This window comes from Fukomys damarensis, unplaced genomic scaffold, assembly GCF_012274545.1.
Source record: "Fukomys damarensis isolate Sample0158 unplaced genomic scaffold, DMR_v1.0_HiC HiC_scaffold_11, whole genome shotgun sequence".
NCBI classification, from domain to species: Eukaryota; Metazoa; Chordata; class Mammalia; order Rodentia; family Bathyergidae; genus Fukomys; species Fukomys damarensis.
This window is the reverse complement of record NW_022900923.1, coordinates 20,949,725-20,971,518: the sequence shown is the minus strand read 5'-3', so window position 1 is coordinate 20,971,518 and position 21,794 is coordinate 20,949,725. Positions and strand designations below refer to the sequence as shown.

General features: G+C 33.7%; 1 protein-coding gene across 5 annotated transcripts in view; it reads right to left on the bottom strand.

Annotated features, from left to right (window-relative positions):
* Positions 1–21,794, bottom strand: part of Rasal2 (RAS protein activator like 2) — a 299,612-nt gene that overhangs the window by 157,278 nt on the left and 120,540 nt on the right. For all 5 annotated transcript variants that reach the window (XM_010630221.1, XM_010630215.3, XM_010630216.3 and 2 more), the window contains one exon: positions 4,131–4,258. Coding sequence is in view for 4 of the 5 variants with exons in the window: in XM_010630215.3 (XP_010628517.2) it covers positions 4,131–4,258 (128 nt within the window). In the remaining variant the exon portion in view is untranslated. The remainder of the gene's footprint in view (positions 1–4,130; positions 4,259–21,794) is intronic.

Genomic DNA, 21,794 nt, shown 5'->3' with positions numbered 1-21,794 from the left:
TTTCCCTCAACTTTTTAATCTGTAGTTTACTTGGTCTTATCTCTTGACAGCAAAATGGAACTCAAATGGCCATGTATTTTCAAAGGGGTTGGCATCCATGCAAGGAAGTATACTGCATAGCAAACAAGCAATGTCTATATCACACGATCTACATTATACAATTTATTGAACCACTAAGTCATTGATCAAAGTGACAGTCTAGGCATACCTCTTTTTCAGTACTCTGTTCAGATCTACACTATTCTGCTATATGCCCAAATTGGTAATTGGTGTATTTAACTCTCTTTCCAAGTATGTTCCTCAAACAAAAATTTTTCTCAATCTGACAAGAAACATGCAAAGGTAAGAGACAGCATTAAAAGATTCCACACAATGACTTAATATGTGAGGAGTTCTACACTAATATAATCTTCTGATTTTCCAACAGTGCCTAGCTAAGGATTCAGTTCAAATCCATACAGAACCTTGTTAACTGATCTTTTAGTACAGCAATAGACACCTCCATTATTAGCTGAGTTAGGACTCTAAACAGCTCTTTCAGATCATTTTCATAGGACATTCCTTAAACTCATTTCAAGAAATTCTAAAATAATCAATGCAAACTTCAAAGGGCAGAGTTACAATATAGTCCCCATAATTCATCAGTGTGGGTAAAAGGTAAAAGAGTAATAGCATATTTTAGTCCTTACATAAAAAGCAAATCTCCCATATTTTCTTATAATAAAATTAACAGAGTATTAAACTTACTGTTCAAGTAGCAGGTACAGTCATGGATTCACATTTCATTTTCCTAAAGATTTAATTCAACCCTTCCAATTTAATAATTTCAGAAAGTAACTACCTCTCTGAAAATATTAAACTATATTTACAAAGTGTTTGTAAACTCATCATCCTTTCATTATTCCTAACATGGTTTACTGCAGTAACTTATTTGTTTTCACTCATTTTTCCATATGATCAACAGAGTTACTTTATTAAGAAGCAAATTTGATTATGTCATTGCCCTTATAAATACTTTCCATGTTCTGGACCATTTCCAGGATAAAGTCTAAATTCCTTACCATGATCTTCAAGGGTCTGTTATCTAGTTTTTACTAGCTATTCTTTTCCTCTTGCAAGCTATATTCCAAAAACTGAACATTTTGCCAAAGAGATACGTTTCTTCACTCTAACCTTATACATACATGGAATGTCCACCCACTTTTTCCTTCCTGGTGATATCTTATTTGTAAGCATTAATTTCTCTGTAAAAACCACTTTATGGCATTCTCCATTCCACACCATAACCTACCCCAGGCAGTATTTCACTAATCTTTCCCTGTAGTTATAATAATAAAAACTTATTGAGATAAAATTTCTTTAACATAAAATTAGCCATTTTAAAGCCACTCTTTCCTTGGTGTTTATACATTCACAGTATTGTGAAACTACTACCTGTATCTAGTTTCAAATGGTTATAATTTAATTTATCTAAGATATTCCAATAAAACCACATCTCTGTGACCATAATGCCACATACATAATAGGTAGTCAATAAATAAAGATGGAATCACATATTTGACTATGGAAAATAACCTTAGAGATTATTTTTATTCTCTTATAACTTTTTATTTATTTATTTGCAGTACCTGTGAGTTTCCTATGTGTCAGTACTCTGATTACATCCCTGAACAAATAAACGGAATCCATGTTCAAAGTTTACATTTCAGTATGGGGAAGAAAGATGATAAACACATCATAAATAATATAACATTTTAAAATGTGAAAACTGCTGTAGAAAAAAATTAGAGCCAGTTAATTAGATGGAAAGTTCTATATAGCATGAGGTGCATAGCCAAAGGAAATTACATTAGTATGTCAAAGAGAAATCTGCACTTGTATACTCACTGTGGCACTATTCACAATAGCCAGAAGAGGAAATCAACCTAGATGTCTGTTCACAGAAGAATCAATTTTACACACACACACACACACACACACACACACACACACACACACACAGTGGAATTTATTCAGCCATAAACACAAGTTAAATTCTGTCATCTGCAGCAACACAGATGGAATGTGAGGACATTACATTAAGTGAAAGTAGTTAGACACTAAATATCAAACACTAGACATTTTCATTTATGTGTAGAAACTAAAAGTTGATCTCATAAAAGTACGGAGGAGAATTCTGATTATGAAGAAAAGAATAGGTAGAAGAAATAGTTGATTTTGCAAGTGATAAAGCTGCAGCAAGTACAGTGAAGGATTTCAAGAGGTGAGGAAGGATGAATGGAAGACGGTCATAAAAGGAGACACATAGAAGAACAAAGAGGGTAAAGTATGTGGGATAAGGTTTCCTAGGTATCTAAGGCTACTTGTAATGACTGGCTTACAAGAGGATAAAAGTACATAAGACTGTTCAAGAACAGTTATATCTTGGTTCTGGATAAGGTATGCTTCTTGATATCCTGCTCTCTTCTTAAACTACAGCACTAAACTAAAAATGTAGGCAAGGGCAAAAGGATGGCAAATAATCTGTTAATACATCATTTCCTGCTAAGAACTCTGATGATAGACTGATGATAGGTAAGTTAAAATGACCATTATAAATTATGTGTTTATTCAAACTGGATAATTAGAAATCTATATTAATATTCATTCACTACCAATTTTTATTATGTGAGTATAAGCCAGTATTTATTAAATTATTTGCACAAAATTAAATTGAATAATATTAAAGTACTAGAGAAGGGTCATTGGTAGGGAGATGCTAACAACAATAAGGAATATTTTTCTATGAGTGGAGGAAAAGAAAAAGTAAGTTCTTCACGCAGGCACACCATCCACCTGGGCTCTTTCAAGGAAGCACTGCCTATTGAAATATGAGAAAAAACTGAAATAGATACTTTGTTATTACCTTGTCTTTATCAAATTTCAAAAAGCTGAATAAGAGAAGGGACACAGAAGAAAAGGAAGAGGGAGGAGAGAGCAAGAGAAAAGGAGGGTAGGAATCTATAAACGAGAATTAAGAAATACACTGCTTCTTCTGAACAGATTTTTAGGAAGGAAGACTTACTGAATGGATATTTTCCCAAACTGTTATTCATATATGTTTCACAATTAATCTTTCTCCTTCACTGAATCATAAATTTTCTTCTCCTCTCCCATTAAGCCTGTTCTGAGTCAAGATCATAGTAACTATTTTTTAATGTGTAGATGATATAATTACTAAAATGATATTAATTACCAAGAAGCAAATGAATGATCTGGATTACAAGAATTTATATGTATAAACAGTTGAAGGAGTAAAGTAGCAATAGTATGCAATAAGTTTTAGAGTTTTTAATTTAGCAGATCAGAACTTGATGTCTAGTGTGGGTTACATTCTATCTACCTCTGCAGACCTAACACTACTCTCTGCCCTTAGGACTCTTTCTGTGTGCATCAGGAAGAGGACCTCTCCAGAACATATCAAAGCAATATTTTACTGCAGACCTGACCAATAGGGACAATGGCAAGAAATAAGCCAGCAGAAGAGAGCTGAGGTATTTATTCTCTCTTTATTTTTTCCTTGTCTGCTATCTGTGTTTTTTTGGTAGAGGTTGTGCTCTTTAGTGTACAACTACAGCAAATGTCATATAACTTCTCATGCAACTACAATTCTCTGAATTCTAGAAACCTGGCTTCCTGCTGTTACCCGGAAGATTTAGGGTATAACTGCTTTTGACTGTTGTTAGTTCATGGCTGCTTCATCACCCTATGCTGCTTACTCACCTGTAACTTGTCCCTTCCTTAAAACCCTTCCAATGAGTCCACTGAGCACACTAATTTTTTTTCTTAGGAGCTAAAGTGATATAACTTCCAGTAGCTCTTTTAGGCCTTTTGCAGAGTCAGGTCTTCCCACTCTAATTCATTCTCATTCCAAATTTTTCAATGTAATTCTGCCTCTCCTGTTCTTTAGTGAGAATGAAGGCCCTATCTTGTGGAACGCACCCTTCTTTGGAACAGCATCTCATTCCGCATTAGCAGCCCTTTAGATTGTGTGTTGTTCAGAGTCTGTATCTGCATAACACTAATTATCAACACAAAATATGTATAATTTCAGAATTTGCTCAGAAAAGAGAAGTAGCTTTCCATCTTACCTCCTTCTCCTTGTTGAGCAATACCAACTGGCTATCTGTTAGGATGCAGTACTTCCGTTCCCATGTTGTGGTCTCAGTGTAGGGTGACTGACCACAGGACAGACGATGGGTGGGTGGTCCTTTCACATCTGCATTAAAAAAGAAAAACAAAAGTGACAAATCATTACCATAGCAATAAATTGGTATTTCAAATGCAAGACTCTTCAAAGTCAAAGAATAGCTTCCAGTCTAAAAATAAATTTCAAGGATAAGTTGAAACTTCTTTTCCAGAAAATGAAAACTATTGTATATAAAACACAGGAAAAAAAAATCATCCACGCAAACTGTAAGGAAGAAAGCTGAAATACTGCAGGTGAACAGTTAGCACAAACTTGAAATACTAACTACCTCTCTTTCTACACACACACACACACACACACACACACACTAAAATAAAGGGAAGATGCTTCAGGGCTAACTATAATTCAAAATAAAGAGGTGAGGGTGACTGAGACACAGGAACAAAAGATACAGCTTCTAGACCTTAGGAAGAAGATGATGTTTCATGTATACTTTAAGAATACTGTTGACAAAGAACTGAGAGAATAAAGTTACAGGCACATCACATTAAAAAAAAAAACAACTTTATACCCATTAAGAATTAGAAATACTTAAACAATAGCATCATATTACCACTAGAGGCCAGTAAGATCTTAAAAACAATTTCCTTAAGGAAAAGTCTAAACGTATTACCCACCACATTTTTTTAGAGGAAGAGGCACCTAATATTAAAAGCAAAAATTTTCAACCATTCTCAAATGCCTTATTTCCTTTTAAATATCAACCAGTTACCACCATCTTTGTTACTTTAAATCTTTTTATATGAGCTGTTTACTCTTATGGGCTGTTGTAAAACTTGTGAGGCGTCTTAGTCATAAATATACCTTAGATCCATTAAACAAAGACTTTATGATAGTTCAATATATATTAAAAGTTCTTTAGCTACAAGGGACTGATTCCTCCCAGGAATATACTGAAATGATTATTTAAAATACATTATTATTATTTAGTGATTTTACTAGACAAGCAACTTAAACTGAAGAGATAACAAACGCCACCCCTCCAAAAAAAAAGAAAAAAAAAACCAACACCCAGGAAGTCAGGAAAGTTATAAATCATAAATAAGCATATTATGTCTCTAAAAATTAGAATACAGGATATTGTGTTTAGAGAATAACCCAGATTTCCTGACAAAACAGAAATCTGTATTAAAACCAAATTTCAGAAAACCTAATTCCCTTTTTGGTATGATCCTGAGTAATTCTCTTAAAACCTCAATATCTAATGTTCTCTTTTTGTCCTACCTGAACTTTGTTTTCATTTCTTCACATCAATGTAAAACAAGACATTGTCTCAAAGCATTTTGGGACCCTTAACCATTTGTCTCAAGTGGTAAGGGTAGGATGAAATAGGGAACAACAAAATAGTAAGCAACACCTCTGTAATTAAAAGACTTGTCTTAATGAAGAGTAAGATTAGACATCTTACAGAAGTCACAGTTTCATCTATTTTTTTCTATCTATAGGCAATTCCTACTTTTTAAATCATAAGACTGCACAGAACCGGGCTGGGGATGTAGCTCAGCAATAGAGCTTTTACCTAGTGTGGGCAAGGCCCTGAGTTTGACATCCGGTACCATAACAGACAGAAGACAGATAAACAAAGATGCATGGAAGAAAACAAGACAGAAGAAATAGTGATCATTTCTGTTTTTTTAGTACTTCTGGATTAAGGTTTAAGAAGTGCTTTAAGGGGCCAGGAATTTAGCTCAGTAGTGTTGCTGCCTGCCTTGCAAGTGCAAGGTCCCGAGTTTGATCTCTAGTCCCCCCATCCCCCCAAAAGAAGTGCTTTAAGTCACAAGATAAAGTAAAAAATTTAAATAACCTAGAGATTTAATTTATTCATTCCTATCATGACCGTACTCATTGTATTATGTCCTGTTTTCTTGGCTAAAGTATTAACAGTACATGTGCAAGGCCTGTATAATGAGATTATATGAATAGGACAAGCTTAGACTTTTGCCGTTTCACCTTATCAATTCTACCAATCTTTATTTTTTGCTCTAGTGACTTACTTCTAGTTTGACTTTCAATTATTTTTAGTATCTAAAATTCACTAGAGAAAAGGATAACAAAATCACAAAGAAGCAAAATTAGAAACAATTTTAGATTTGTTCTGTCTTATTCCTATGATGATACTAAGGACATACTATGCTGGCCTCATTACCAAATTAAATAATTTTAGAAATATTAAAAGAATTGGCGGTGATTTAATAGATTCCTTTGGAAACCACTTCTTTAAAACTGGGTATCAGTATGTAAACTAACAGTTCTCATTTTCTAATTTGTTTTTCAGTTTTTATTTTTTATTAGTACATCTTTACATAACGATTACATCCTTTATGGGGAGTTGGTACATGTACATAGCACATTTTAATTTTTTTGTACTTCCCCTTCTCTCCCTCCCTGATAATCTTCTTTCATACAGTACCAAACTGACAAGCAGTTACTTTTTAAAAGTCAGTACAACATGAACTCCAAGAATCACTGGTTCCTCTTGTCCTTTCAATGCCTCTTTTATGCCATCTGCATTAGTTAATAAACATCATGCATTGATCATTTATAAAATATTTGCTAACTCGGATTTGCAGATCTTCTAAATGTTGACATTTCTCATTATATGCTATCAAACAATCACATTTATGAATAATCACAAAATTTTGATTTCAGCAGAAAGGTCTTTAAACAATGGGAAGCTGCCAAGCTCAGGATGGCAGTCTGAGTTTTCCACAGTTCTAATTTCTACTTTAGTCATGAATTTTATCATTTGCAATAAATACTGTTACTGTTGGTTGTTTCTCCTGGAGTGACAGTCTACATCTTTCTTTTGCCAGAAAATGTCTGCCACATAATAAACATGGAGAAAGTGTTATCTTTCAATTATATTTTTAAAAGACCTTTAATCTTGCAGATACTGGAGTGTTAGGACTCTAGGGTTCCACATATTATACATTAAAAACTGCTGCTTACAGAGTAGGATGCCATCAAAAGATTGAGAAAATCTGGCCATATTTTTATAAGATAAATTAAATGGAGGAAAAGACCAGAGAAGTCTTAACAAATGAAAGACTACTATAATGACCTAATGAAGGGATGGTAAGAATCTGTTCTAAATACAAAGAAGAACACTATGTGAGCCAGATTTTGAAATTGCAATTGAAAGGACTGGTAGTTCTCTAGGTGTTTGCTAAGGAAGAATAGTCCAAAAGATATGAGAGAATAAAACAGAATTTAACATAAATAAAAGTTGATAAATACTCATAAAGTATCATGTAACTATAATTCTGCTTTATTTTTTGTAAGGAAGTCCAACACAGACGGTTTCAAAAACAGAAGAAAACCTAAAACGGCAGCTCATTTAAAGAATTCAATGCAATCCCAGTTTTTTCCAAGTAATTTCAAAACAGCATTCAAATACTAAATGATTTAGTCTACCAGGAAGTCTAAAAAGTCAGATTCTTGGCCCCTTCAAATGCTAATACAAACTGAGTAGCTACTTGTCAAGAAAACAACAGCAGCAGATCTCTCTTGTGTTAATCTGTAAAGGGAGAAAGGTGCATCATGGCCTATCACAGGATGAAGATGAAACAAAATCACCTGATAAAGCTAGAAATTTCGCTAGGCTTGTATATATGTAAATTTTTTCTTAGAAGGTAAGCAACTTATACAAGTTGAAGGCAGAAGAAACAGTTATTATGTAGAGATGATTCTTAACAATGGCAATAACTAATATGCTACTGAAAAGCAGCCTATAGTATACTAGAGATATGTGACCAAATTATTTAATAAATGTATTAACGCTATCTGCTTAAAACCTAATATGCCTGCCATCAATTCACACACTCTTTCTATAGCATAGAAAGGAATGACAAACTCCTTTGGATCATTAACATAGTTTAATTCTATTTATTTTTATCTTTCAACCTTCATACCCTCTATATTGTGTCAAAATCTTAGAAATTACTCTGTTAATAGAACAACAAATAAAAATTTTCTTAAACTTATAACTACCTAAAATAAGGCTACAAATTTTACTTTATCCTGACATAAAATAAAATTTTGGGATGGCAAATTATATTATAATTTAACCCAGGTTATTTAACATGAACACTGATAAGCATATTAATCAATGATTTAATGTTTAAAACATAAAATTAGTCCAAATGTCTGATGTATGGAAATACAAGTCTCAATTCTTACAATATCATACATTCCCTGAGATCATAATTGTTTGTCAAATTGAATTTACATTGAGTCTCAACCTGAATGAACCACTTTAGGTTCCTTCTCAACTACAGAGGCATAATATTTACACTACTTGATCGCTGGTGTCTGATCAGTAAATTCCTATGTTCACCGTCACTTTCTAAGAGAAGGACAGGGGAGAGAGGGGACAGTACACTTCTTCCTAGTGAGTAACTTCCTTATTCTATCATTTACAAAGAGTCCCTCTGCAGCTTCTGTCTCAGTCTTAGCAGCACTGTAACTCGGCACTAAGGTTCTCCCTCTGCTCCATCAAAGAAAAGAATAAGTTAACTGATTACAAGGCAGTAAGTTCCTTGAAAACAGGACTTAGACATTTGTTTGATAATTATCTCTTTAAAGACAAGTTCTTTTCAGTTTTTTGCTATTCCCTAGGTATTGTAAGATGGCTGAAAAGGGAAACAATCCCTAGATGGTTCTACCTTGCTTTTTCCTTCCACATTACTGTTTCAGTTTATACTGCCACAATTACACATGCCTTGAAACAGCAGGCAAGACAGAACACACGGTTTTCTTCTACATTTTAGGGAAGCACTAGAAAAAATAAGTCCCATGATTCCCACATTGGGCCACGTAATGCTTAAGTAACTACATTGCTTGTGTAACTGAATGTAGTATTATAAATGGTACCAACGTTAAGAGGACAAGAGGTAGTCTATCATAGACCTCCCCTCAATCCTAACAGACTTACAGCATCTGAAGAGTTCATACTAAAATTCTTAAAACAAAAAATATAAAATACAGATAAAATAATCCATTTATATATGAATCTTTAGATTTAAAAAGTCTATATGGAAGTTTTTCTCAAAGTAAGATATTGTGCTAATTCAAGACAAGTGTAAGAAAATACTAGTCTAGCCTTTAAAACATGACCATGGGATTCTATTATTAAAAAATCAAAACTTAAGATCCTTTTCATGTCTCATGTTTCTGTTACTGGTAGAAAAAATGAACTGCACTAAGAATCTCAAACACCATTTAGTGCACATTCCTTCTGTTATATTTAGTACCTCTTCGTATATTAATACACCCCCACGCTTGCTTCTTTTTAAATTGACTCTCATCACTTTCCTTTAGGGGCAGCTGCTATGGGGAAAGAATCAGAGCTTTTAAGGGAAAATGATTTTTACTTGAGAGGGAAAAAAATAAGCAGTTTATTATTACTGAGAGATCAGTTTCTGGGCTTTAAAAAAACTGGCTAGTCAATACTGTGACATTATCTCTATTTAAAAGAGCAAAAGAAGACAGCATTAAAACAAAATTTTTCAAGCATCTGGCAAATTCATAAATTATTAATAGCTGTATCTCTCTCCAGTGTCCACTGGAATAGAAACCACAGGTAAATGGGCATTGTTTTTTGAACTGTGATCTGTTTCAATCACAAGTCACTAAGTATATAGTGAGAACTATCAAGAAGGTAATATCTGCTTCTCTAAAGAATCCTATCAGGCTCCCTGGTAGGTGGACAATCCAATTCAGTGAGGTGTTTCCTGATATAACCTACTTGACTTACGAGAGAAATGAAAAATCTTTCTTTTTTTTTTCTTTCTTTTTAGTACTGGGGATTGAACTCAGGTCCTTGTACTTATGAGGCAGGCAGCTGAACTACTGAGCTAAATAAATTCCCAGCCCTAAAGTCTTTCTTTTTTATAAAAAAAGAAAACAAAAAAAAAAATTAAAAAAAAAAAAAAAAAAAAAAAAAAAATCGACCTCTAGTGAATAGTAAGAGAAAAAGCATTTAGATTTTTCTCTGCAATATAACTAGTACAAGAGCTGAGGATTTAGCTCAGTGGTTCTGCTGCTTGCCTCACAAGCACAAAGTCCTAAGTTTGATTCCTGGTACCAAAAAACAAGAAAAAAAAACCAAAAAAAAAAAAAAAACCCAAAACATATATATATACATATTTGCAGTACAAATAGAGAAAGACATCCCTCTTAATCTATTCACATCCCTCTTAATCTATTCATGAAAATGTTCTAGAGAGCAAATTCTTACATAAAAGGGGATTATATTCTTATTTTATTTATTCATGTATTTTAATTTTTTTCTCTTTTGAAGTGTTTACAATGGAACTCATCAGCTTTTTTTTTTGGAACTGGGGATTGAACTCATTGCGAGGCAGGTGTGGTGAGCTAAATCCCTGACCGAGCTTTTTAAAATTTCTATCTTTTCTTCTAAATATAAACTTTCCTAACCTTCCTAGGCTTCTTTCGTTGTCTTAGAAAGTATTAAGATTGCAGAAAACCGCTGGGCATGGTAGCTCACACCTGCAATCCCTGGGAGGCTGAGGCAGGAGGATCACTGTGAGTTTGAGACCAGCCTGAGCTACATAGTGAGTTTCAGGTCAGTCTCAACTACAGAGTGAGACCCTGCCTCAAACCCCCCCGCCAAAAAAAAGATTGCACAAAACCTTTACATAATGAGATTATAAAACACCATTCTATTGGAGAAAGAACTGATACAAGACAATACACCTATTACATCTTCTCTCCCCCAGATTCCTGAGCAACTTACAATTTTAGCCAGAATACACAATGTGGAATTGTTTTAGTAATTTTTTAATGTAGATGGTCAACTTTCAGTTACAAATTTCTAAGTCATTACAGTAAACATTTGGATATTGAGAACTGTTCAGATATCTTAAGATATATTCACATTACAGAAAATAAGGAGAAAAGAGTGAATCTAAAAAGTGAAGGATCAGGTGAAGAAAATATAAAAGCAATGGCCAGAAGGAATAGAAAAACAAAGAAGGGGAAAGGGAGAATTTTTTTTGGAAACAATGTAGCATTAAAAGTTATCTCAGAGGACACTAAATCACACTTCCTCAAACCAGATCAATAAAATGAAATAAAATTACGGCTCAAAGTGACATACCTACCACAGTTATATTACAATTTAGTTATTCATAATCTAAGATTTTTTTCTAGCATAATAATAGAGATTCTCATTTTTCCTTTTGTCATTTGTTTATTCATAATTCAGTAAGTACTGTATTTATTTACAGTGTGAACTCAGACCTAGAGATATAACAATAAACAAGATAGACCTAGTCACTGAACTCAAGTAACTTAAATTTAATAGCATCAAATAGTGTACAAATGGTATAAAATTCAATTAGAACAATTCTGATAAACATTATAAAGAAGTAGTACAGAATGCCTGAGAGCATTCTGAAAAAATTAAAATTACTAACAAAAACAGTCTCCCAACAAACAGTCCATCAGGATCATCTTACAGTATGGCCCTCAGTTTCATGCTTAGATCTTACAGTCAACTTTCTAGTCTTCCATTTAGTCTACAGGAGACAAAGACTACCTGAGACCACAGCAATGTTTCTCACCTAAGAATATACAGATTTAAAATAAACAAGGAAACCAAAAAAGAAAACAGCAGGCTGAAGGAGACACAATACATGAAGAAAACAAACAACTATCATTATCCAAAAAGGGACAGGAGAAGAATTGGCATCTATGAAACAAAAACAAGGCACTTTTTAATGAAAAGCAATATTTACAGAACTAAAATGAGCTTTTGTATATTAAAAACAAGTCAACAAAAATGAAAAAAATTCAATACACTTAAAATAAAAAATTCAGAAAATAAAACAAAGACAGAGATAGAATATAAAAAGATAAGAAAATTGAGTCAAACTAAATATAGAAATAACAGAATGAGAAAATTATTAGTGAAATTTCTCAGTACTAATTAGACATGAATTTCCAGAATGAAACTAAGTACACCCAGCAAAACTAGTATGTATCAAAACCTAGCCCTGAGAAAAAACATGTTACATTCAAAATATCAGAAATAAGAATGTATCTGAACTTCTGAAGAGCAACATAGGAATTCAAAAGGCATAGAAAGATATCAAAATTATGGGTGAACACGGATTATTCGCTTAGACAAACTAACAAGCAACCAAGATCAGTGATGGCTACCATAATATATCCTCCTTCAAAATGAGTGTCTTAGTCTGCTTAGGCTGCTTCAAATAAACTTCAATAAAATGCCATAGATGGGTGTCTTAAATAACAGACATTTTTTTTCACACACAGTTCTAGAATCTGGGAAGCAAAAAAATCTGGTTCCTAATGAGAGTTCTCAGTGGCTTGCAGATAACTGTCATTCACTTTATCCCAACAAGGGAAAGAGAACTCTGATATCTGTTACCTCTTAAATAAGGGCACCAACCCTATGGAACTGAAGCTTTTTGTCTCTGTGCCCAAAAATCCTGAGAAAGTCAATGCAACATGAATGGCCTCTAGGCCAATTCCCCATAGAGTGAAACCTCAAGAGCAGTCTTCACTATCCACATTCCTACCAACATTCTGGTTTTCTGAGCTCCCACCTGAATTGCCCACTATCCTCCACTTACAATACGCTACAGCTGCAGGTCCATATCTCTAACCCTTTCCAAACTTCTCCCATAAACAATTTCCAAAGACTTCTGAGCCATGCCCTCATGTACAGTCACAGCAACAATCCTATCTCTGGTACTAATTTTCTGTATCAGTCAGCTTGTCATCACTGTGACCAAAATACCTGAGAAAGTCAACTTAAAGGAGAAAATAAGGATTCAGTCCATGATTCACTAGATCCAAGTCAGAAATATCCTGGCAAGAGGAAAGGTGCTTAGTTTATGGCAGCCAGGAAGCAGAGAGGCAAGGAAGAGCTAGAGAGGAAGGAAAGGGCTGGCATCTAGCATATAGTCTTTCAAGTTATGAGATGTGACCTACTTCCTCCAACTAGGCCCCATCTCTCAAGAGCACGCTCATCAATGAATTAATTTCTTGATGAGGTTAGTGCCCCATGATCTCATCATCTTTCAATAGCCCCAACTCTGAACATATGAGGCTTTGGGGGAACATGTTTTACCCAAACCAAAACAAGGTCCTTCCCTTATGACCTCATTTAATCTTTATCACCTCCTTATAGGCTCTATCTTCAAATACAGACAGTCACAACAAGAGATTGGCTTCAACATAAAATAACTTTGGACACAAGCATTCAGTTCATACAAGAAGTAAACCAAGAAAACAAAAGTAACTTGATTTTTAAACAGCTGCTCCAACACAGAAGAGAAGTAAAGAATATTTCAAAATGATGGTGAAAAGAAATTGAAGGTTGGTAACTATCCACCAAAAGCACGCAGTCCAGAATGGAGCAGCGTGACTCAAGAGACTGGAATACTGAAGGCTATTGTGTCATGCCTTTTGCCTCTGTGCCACCTTCTGACATTACTGGACGATGTGCCTTAACAAAACAGGAAGTGTATTTTAAAATGAGGGGAAGATCTGGGAAACAGGCAAAAGGAATTCCAAGAATGACAGCAGAACAAACTCCTAGGCTGATAGCTACTCAGGAAATAGGCCTGTATGAATAGGAGGTGTCCATGAGGGATGTCTCCAAGGAAAAATAAAACAAAACAAAATGATACTGGACCTGATAGGTTTCCACATGCTATGGACCTTGAGTAGAAATGTATTGCAAAAGTATAGGAAGATATGACAAGAATAACAGATACAAAGAAAACTAAAAATGAAAACAAGGAAATTATTGAGATCCGAAAATAGTGCAAAAAATATTAAGGAAAAAATAATGACAATCAACTAGGCCCAGTAAAGGGATAAGAATACAAACACTGAATCCTGATTAAAACAAAAAACAAAACAAAGCAAACAAACCATAAAAACAATAAACCACCACCACCACAACAAAAACAACTCTATAACAAGGGAGCTGGGATAGTTTTAAATCCGTACCTACCACAACAGAAATATTACCAATAAAAAGGTATAAATTGATGAATAAAAAGCTGCAATATATGAATATTATTTAGAATTAAGGGAGATGTGTAAATGCCAGGATAAAAAGGGAGAAAAGTCAAAAGTGACTGCCTCAGAAGAGGGGAACAGAAATAAGGAAAACCACTGTAATCTGTAAAGAAAAAGGTAGCTTGCAGGGGAAATTTTTTGTCTAAAAAAAAACATGTATAAATAGTACTGGCAAGGTAAAAAGAAAAAAGAAAACAAAGAACAGATAACCCAATTTGAGTACATATCTCACAAAAAAAGATTAGTAAAAGATTCACATATAAAAAAGTTATTGAACTTCACCGATCATCAGGAAAAAATTAAAACCACTACATACCTACCAAGAGAAAAAGATACTAAGTATGGAGGTAAAAATGTGGAACGTTTAGGAGTGGAAATATAAAATGGCACAATCATTTTGGAAAACTATTTGACAGTATTTACTAAAACTAGACAGATATATCTAGCTGACTCAGATATATACTCAAAAAGAATGTGGACACATTTATCCAAAGACATACAAGGACAGATATAGTAGCATTATTCATAACAAAAGCTAGAAACAATTCAAAGAGAAAAGAAATAGTACATAAATAAATTCTAGTAGTTCATAAAATGGAATATTGTATGCCAGTAAAAATGAAAAGACTATACACATAAAAGCTCAGAAACACATTGAACAAAAGAAGATATGAAATGCAAGTTTTTGCTTATATGAAGTTCAAACCTGGGTAAAACTAAATCAAAACTAAAGGTCAGCATAGTACTTATTCTGTGGAACTATAGTGTTTGGAACAGGCATAAGGTGGGCTTCTGGGATGTTCCTTTTTTTTTTTTCTTTCTTTCTTTCACTGAATTCATTGGTACTTTTTAGGTACACAGAACAGTTACATTCATCATTGGGATTTTGTACCTTTACATGACATATCTTGGGAATGTTCCATTTCTTAAGCAGGGTGTAACTTACACAGATAAAAGTCTGCTCTATGCAAACTCAGCAAGCTGTATACTAGGTACACTCTTCTCTGTGTGCATTTTATTTCAATAAAAAGTTTAAAGATTCCAATTTTAACAATTATATTCTGGGTGAACTTGGACAAATTATTTAACCTTAACTGAACATCTACTCATCTCTAATTCAGAAATGCTAAAAGCATCTACTCTTTTAGGCATTTTTGTGAGGTTCAAATGACAAAACACAGGTCAGATGCTTATCAAAACATCTCATGTACAAAAAAATACAAATTTCATTTTAAACTCTTTGGGTTTTGAAAAGGAGGGAGAAACACCTGTATAGTTCCATTTTAAACAATGAAAATATAAATTTAGCTAACTGATCAGATAACTAGAAACAAAATGGTCATTTACTATCTCCATGATTTTGGGCAAATGTGATATTGTGATATAGGAAGAGATACATATTAATTCTCATCCCTACTTTGGGGCACAAATTCTAAAATCCTTGGAACTTCTTCAACATTTGGAGTTGGAGAAGTGTATTTTGTTATATATTAAATCCTTTTCAACCACATCTGACTTTATAGTAGTGAAGTGACTACAGGTGGACCCCTTCATAGGTATAGGATGGGGGCCAGCTGCCAAAGAAACCATTTGTGTGATTACAGGGTTAGAATTTACAGAGATAATTTCTACCTCCAAGAAGGAGACAGGAGCTGGAGATTTTGAGTCACTGATCAATAACCAATGATTTAATCAATTATGCCTATGTAATGAGGTGCCACAAAAAACTCCTAACAATGGGGTTCAGAGAGCTACTGTATTAGCACATTCACATGCCAGGACAGTCATGTACTCTGAAACTCCCAGGGAGAGAAGCTACTGCACTTGAGAACCTTCTAGACCATGACCTATGTACCCCATTATCTGGCTGTTCATTTGTATCCTTTATATTTTTTTTATAAAAACTATTAGCAATGTTTCCCTGAATCCTGTGAGTTATTAAAGCAAATTATCAAATCTGAGAAAGAGGTTGCACAGGCCTTTGATCTGTAGCCAAGACGATCATGTGTAGCAGAGGCCCAGGACTTGCAGGCCTGTGAGACTGAGCACTTACTTATCTGTATTTGTGCTAACTTCAGAGAGACGATGTCAGAATAGAATTTTAGGACAACTACTTGGTGTCCAGAGATTGGAGAACTGGTTGTCAGTGTAAAACAAAACCACACATTTGGTGTTAGAAGTGTAAGGAGAAAGAGTGTTTTCTTTAGCAAGTGTTATAACCCTTCTGAGATTCAATTTTCTTGAGTATAAAAGGAAATATCAGGATTGTGCCTGTAAGTTTAGAATTTTTAAAAACATTAAACATAGAATGTATTACTGAAAGTTGTAAAAGAATGTCTGAAACCATATGAGCCTATAAATGTATACATGTGAATATATGAGTTATTTTAAAATATGAAAATAAATACTGGGAAAAGCCTCTGAAGAGCTGAATGTAGAAGTCTCCATTGAGCAGAGAGACTGGCTGAGGCAATGGGTCAGGACAGGGAAGCTAACTCAAAGAGCCATGACATATAAGAAAGACCTCTGCTGAGATTCTTATATATTGCTGCTTAAAACAACTTATTACTTATTTTCAGTGCATATGAATAAATTGTTTTCAAAGATCTTCAAGAAGGACTACCACAGAAATCTGACAGAGTAAGGCTCAAAGTCAAACTGGAACCTTATCCAGAATCATGTCCCCAGTTTAAATTACCTGACTAACACTCTAGAAAAAATGAAGAGCAATTTCTGGAACATAGACAAATGCTCAATACATGTTAGCTCTCGTTACCATCATTGTTGTTGGGGGTGGGAGGACAAGGCCAAGTGATAAAAACATTAGACTTTGGAGTTCAAATGTCTGAAAACGAATCCCTGTTCTATAACGTGAGACCCTACTCAAGATACTTAACTTTGTGAATTTCTAGTTTCCTCACCTTTAAAATAGGAACCATATATTTTCTACTTCTGAGAAATGTGCTGAGGATTAATAGTATTAAGAACAATCCCTGGCATATTTTAAGAGCTCCATAAATGTGAGAAGCTCTTTTTTTTCTCTTATCACATTTGAAAAAATGGATTCGCCCTATTCAAAGCCATCAGGTGCTAAAAATAAATAAAATTTAAGAGGAAAACTTTGAAACTGCAAAAGATTTTTAGGATCCATTAGGAATATAGTGAGACTTTCCTTAAAAGAGAAACATAAAGTTTGCTCAAACAAAAGGAAGCTTTACCAAAAATGTGCCCATCATTCTTGATTACAGACTTCAATGCAAGAGCAACAAGTCCACTGCCTTTTGCCCATAGAAATATAAGCAGAGTCAAACATAAGGGAAGAAACACATTATTTAAGTCAATCTGTTCAGCTTAATGTATACCATTTAGGTCAGCTACTGATTCCTTCCCAGATTGAAAAGGGGAGGGTAGTAATCTTTTTAATAGTGTTTTAATCTAACCAATTAGCTCAAATATTTCCAGTTCTATAAGCCTCTTACAATTGCATAGCTGATAGCTAAGCTTGAAAAGATTAATTAATCCTTCTAATCATTTCTCTACAAATTTCAATTAGTATAACAATGTATATATACTTCTCAAATGCAAGCAAAAACATAAAACAATCAGAATTTTTGGTTCTTAAAAAAAGTTGAATACAAACTCAAAAAGATTAATGAATGGTCACCCTTTAAAATTAAAACCAGAGACATAATTTAGACTTAATTCCTATACAAACTCAGCTGGTTTTCCAAAACTATCTGAACTCCTCTGTAGGCCCACAAACAAGAGACTTATTGTGTGAATCTGTAAATTGTATGACATCATTGAAACACAAGAACCAATTGGTATCACAACCAGTTTGTGTTTCTAGGGATAACAGGAACTTTCAATACTCTGCAGTTATACAAAGCCCAAGATTAGACCTTCTTAACAATACTCAGAAGCCTGCCCACTTTTTGTCTTCTTAGTCATTGTTTCCAGCACAGAAAGGACACTGATTGTGCTACCAATTATTCCTTCAGATAACATACTTAGGAACATTCCTCCATCATTCAATTATTCATTTTTACATTCTCAACGTGACAGTAAAAGAAAAAAAAGAGAATTAAGAATATGCATGTTGTATTAATGGACTCTTAAAAGACCTGGCTGGAGTTCTTTAATGAGACTTCATAATACATTTTTAATGTATGCATTTTTAAAATGAAATGCACTTAAAATATTTTTAATCAACCCTTAGAGTTATACTCTGTGTTATGGGGTAATGTTTCAGTAACAAATAATTCTTTCTTCTGTGCCTTTTCTAAAAACATTATTTTTCCTCACTATTAGGCTTGAAGTCATATGAATTTAGTATGTTAACTTATTCTAGCTAGAGTATTACAACATGGAAACACAATGGGAGGTGATAAATTATTGCTAAAAGTCAAACAAGTCTACAGGTGTTTTTAAAAAGTCTCTTTTAAAAGGTGGCTATGCAAGGAAAAACTGTAGTTAAGCTCTTCTTTATTCAGAGTTGGGTTAAATATTTATAATCCCAGTATAGATATCTCAAATTTATTTCTGGAATGTGTTTTCCATTAATGACATGGCATTCAAATTCTGGACATGCACGAGTTCTTATTTTTTCCATTTCAATATTTTAAACAAGCATTTTTCAAAGTGCAGATTGGAAAGTGACAAAGAAAATGGAGACTCCACAGAAAGTGGATACGGAGAATCCATGGATAAGGCAATTAGAGAGTTCCAAAGACCTGCTTGATAATGACAGAGGCAGCAGGGAGTTTTGAGCTATATGAATGGAACAATCTCCACACCTTCTGGGTTTTCTCCTTATGCTAACCCTCAGTCAGACTGTCATAATGCCAAGATTACAGAACAATGAAAGTTCCTATGTAGTAGCTTTTAAACATTTTAATGAATATTAATGAGAATAATTTGCTTTTATAGGTAAAGAGACAATTTTAGGACCCTTAAAAGATAAGAAAAAGTTTGAGCTCTTTTAACTTTAAAAAGACATTTTATATATTGCCCTTAGAGTCTCCATAATTACAAGTATTATTCATAACCAGATTCTGCACGACAATTATATTTATTGAGACACCAAGAGAATTTTCAAGCCAAAAAAACCTGAAAATATAATTCTCTATAAGCCAACCTGAGTTACAGGCAAACATCTTTAAAAATGAAAAATTCCAAAAGAAAAAAAAAACTCAAACAAAAGAGCTGTACATGTTGTAACAAACTGAACAGACAGACAGATAAATATCACTAAAAACATGCTTCCCCCAGGTTGCCAGATGATCCAAATAATGTCAACTGGTAATACAAATACAGTACATATTGTTGTCTATATGTAATAACTCAGGAATCTTTCATTGGTCAAAAATAATGTGTTAATTGTTATGCTCTGGCTTTCATAGGTCATCTAAAAATTTCTTAAGATAAAAAAAGACCAGGCCGGGGATTTAGCTCAGTAGTTCGGCGACCTACCTTGCAAGCGCAAGGACCCAAGTTCAATCCCCAGTACAAAAAAAAAAGATAAAAAAAGACCGTTGGGCTTAAAAAAACTACTGGACAGGACTCCCCCTAGAAAATGAGGGAGAGGCTGCCTGGAAAAAATTTATTCCAGCCTTTGTTCACAAAGGGGAACCCAATAATTTCCACAGCCTTGTGGGAAATATTGTTAAACTACAGGACTCCCCCTAGAAAATGAGGGAGAGGCTGCCTGGAAAAAATTTATTCCAGCCTTTGTTCACAAAGGGGAACCCAATAATTTCCACAGCCTTGTGGGAAATACATTGCTAAACATATTATTATTGTGATATGTATACATTGGTCATGGCCAAATAACTAAGTTTTCTATGAGAAAACAATAAAATTTTATTTAAGATGTTCTTGGTACAAAACAAAATTAAAGGACAAAGGGTTTCATGTAACTGAAAAAACATATATATATAATTCTCAATGACAATAATCAGAACAAAGACCAGATCATGGGTTTTGTGACACCAACTCGCTGTCACATTGAATTTTGCCAAGGTGTGTATCTTTATCAAATCAACATTTATATGCAGGTACATTTCTGTACTTGATAGACCATAAGCATAGATATGATTAAACATATTTTGCTAATGTATAATCACAATTTTATCAAAGCAAGCATTTAATAAAAATAATTCTTTATGTGGAAGCACCTTGTCTTTTTGTAAAAGTACATAATTTCGTAAATTAAAAACCAGTCTCACTATTAATGGCAATGCTTCAAAGTGTCAAATCTAGTCAAAAGACCAAGATCCAAGAGTATGGAGGAAAAAAAATAGGTTGAAAGCAGCAAAAAGCTACTCAATAGCTCCATAATTTCAGTTTTCATTATCCCCAAGTGGAAACAAGAACAATGTGGGGAAAAAATGATTGACAGCCTTACATAGGAAGCAAAGCAAATGGAAAAAGCAATGTCCACTGAATTACAAGGTAAAGCGAGAAAAGGCAGGATATAAGTTTGAGTTTAAGCAGATTGAACCCTTCTCTAGTGCTCAGACCTATTAGCAAAGTGTTTTTAGAAGTAGGCCAAGAAACAATTACATGAGGAATATCTGGATCAACTGTGTGAAGCAGAGGAACTCAGAGAGTTTCTAAGGATTAATATCTCAGTCCTATAGTAATGTGGACAGACAAAATAATATATATTAAATTTACAGATAAATGCAACTGAGTGTAACTGGTACATATACGAAACACAGAATGAGAATACAAAGTGATCATGAACATTTGAAAAAAATGAGTCAAATTTAGTAATACAAAATTTACTATGAATATTTGAGTTTATGTGTGATGTCCTTTATCAGGCTTTACATTGATTTTAATGAAGTCTTGTATTATATAGATATATTAAAAACTGTTGAGTGATTTTCTTCATTATTAAAAATACAGCATAGCAGAGCTGGAGAGCACTTTTTATTATCTATATAGATGACAGAATATACAGAATATAAAATATTCTGTATATACGTAGAGATGGGATTAAAAGAAATAAAATCATGTAAAATATGCAAGATAATTTTATTCATAATCTAATATTTTTGTACTGTATTTGGGAGATTTTTGAAAAAAATATGAATCACTTCTCTTATGAATTTAAATGCTCATAGAAAAATTTTTGGCCTAGCACACATTTAAAATAAATATATTGAGGCATTACTCTAATCACTTTAATCAAGAGTAGGTTAAAGGGTGCTAAATGGTTTCTCTTATATGAGAATCCCAAAGCAAAAATGATTTAAAGAGCAAATAAAAAACAGACAATGGGAAAAAGAGGTAGATCTTTTTCAGATAGGAAAAAGATCTAGGGATGAACAGGAAGGATGTGAAAGGAAGGGAAGGGAAAGTAAAAAGGATTAAGATGAGATATGTATGTCTCAATTCCTTATGATGGATGTGCCCACTATGTATTGCAAATAGGCACAAATAAAAGTAAAATAGAAAA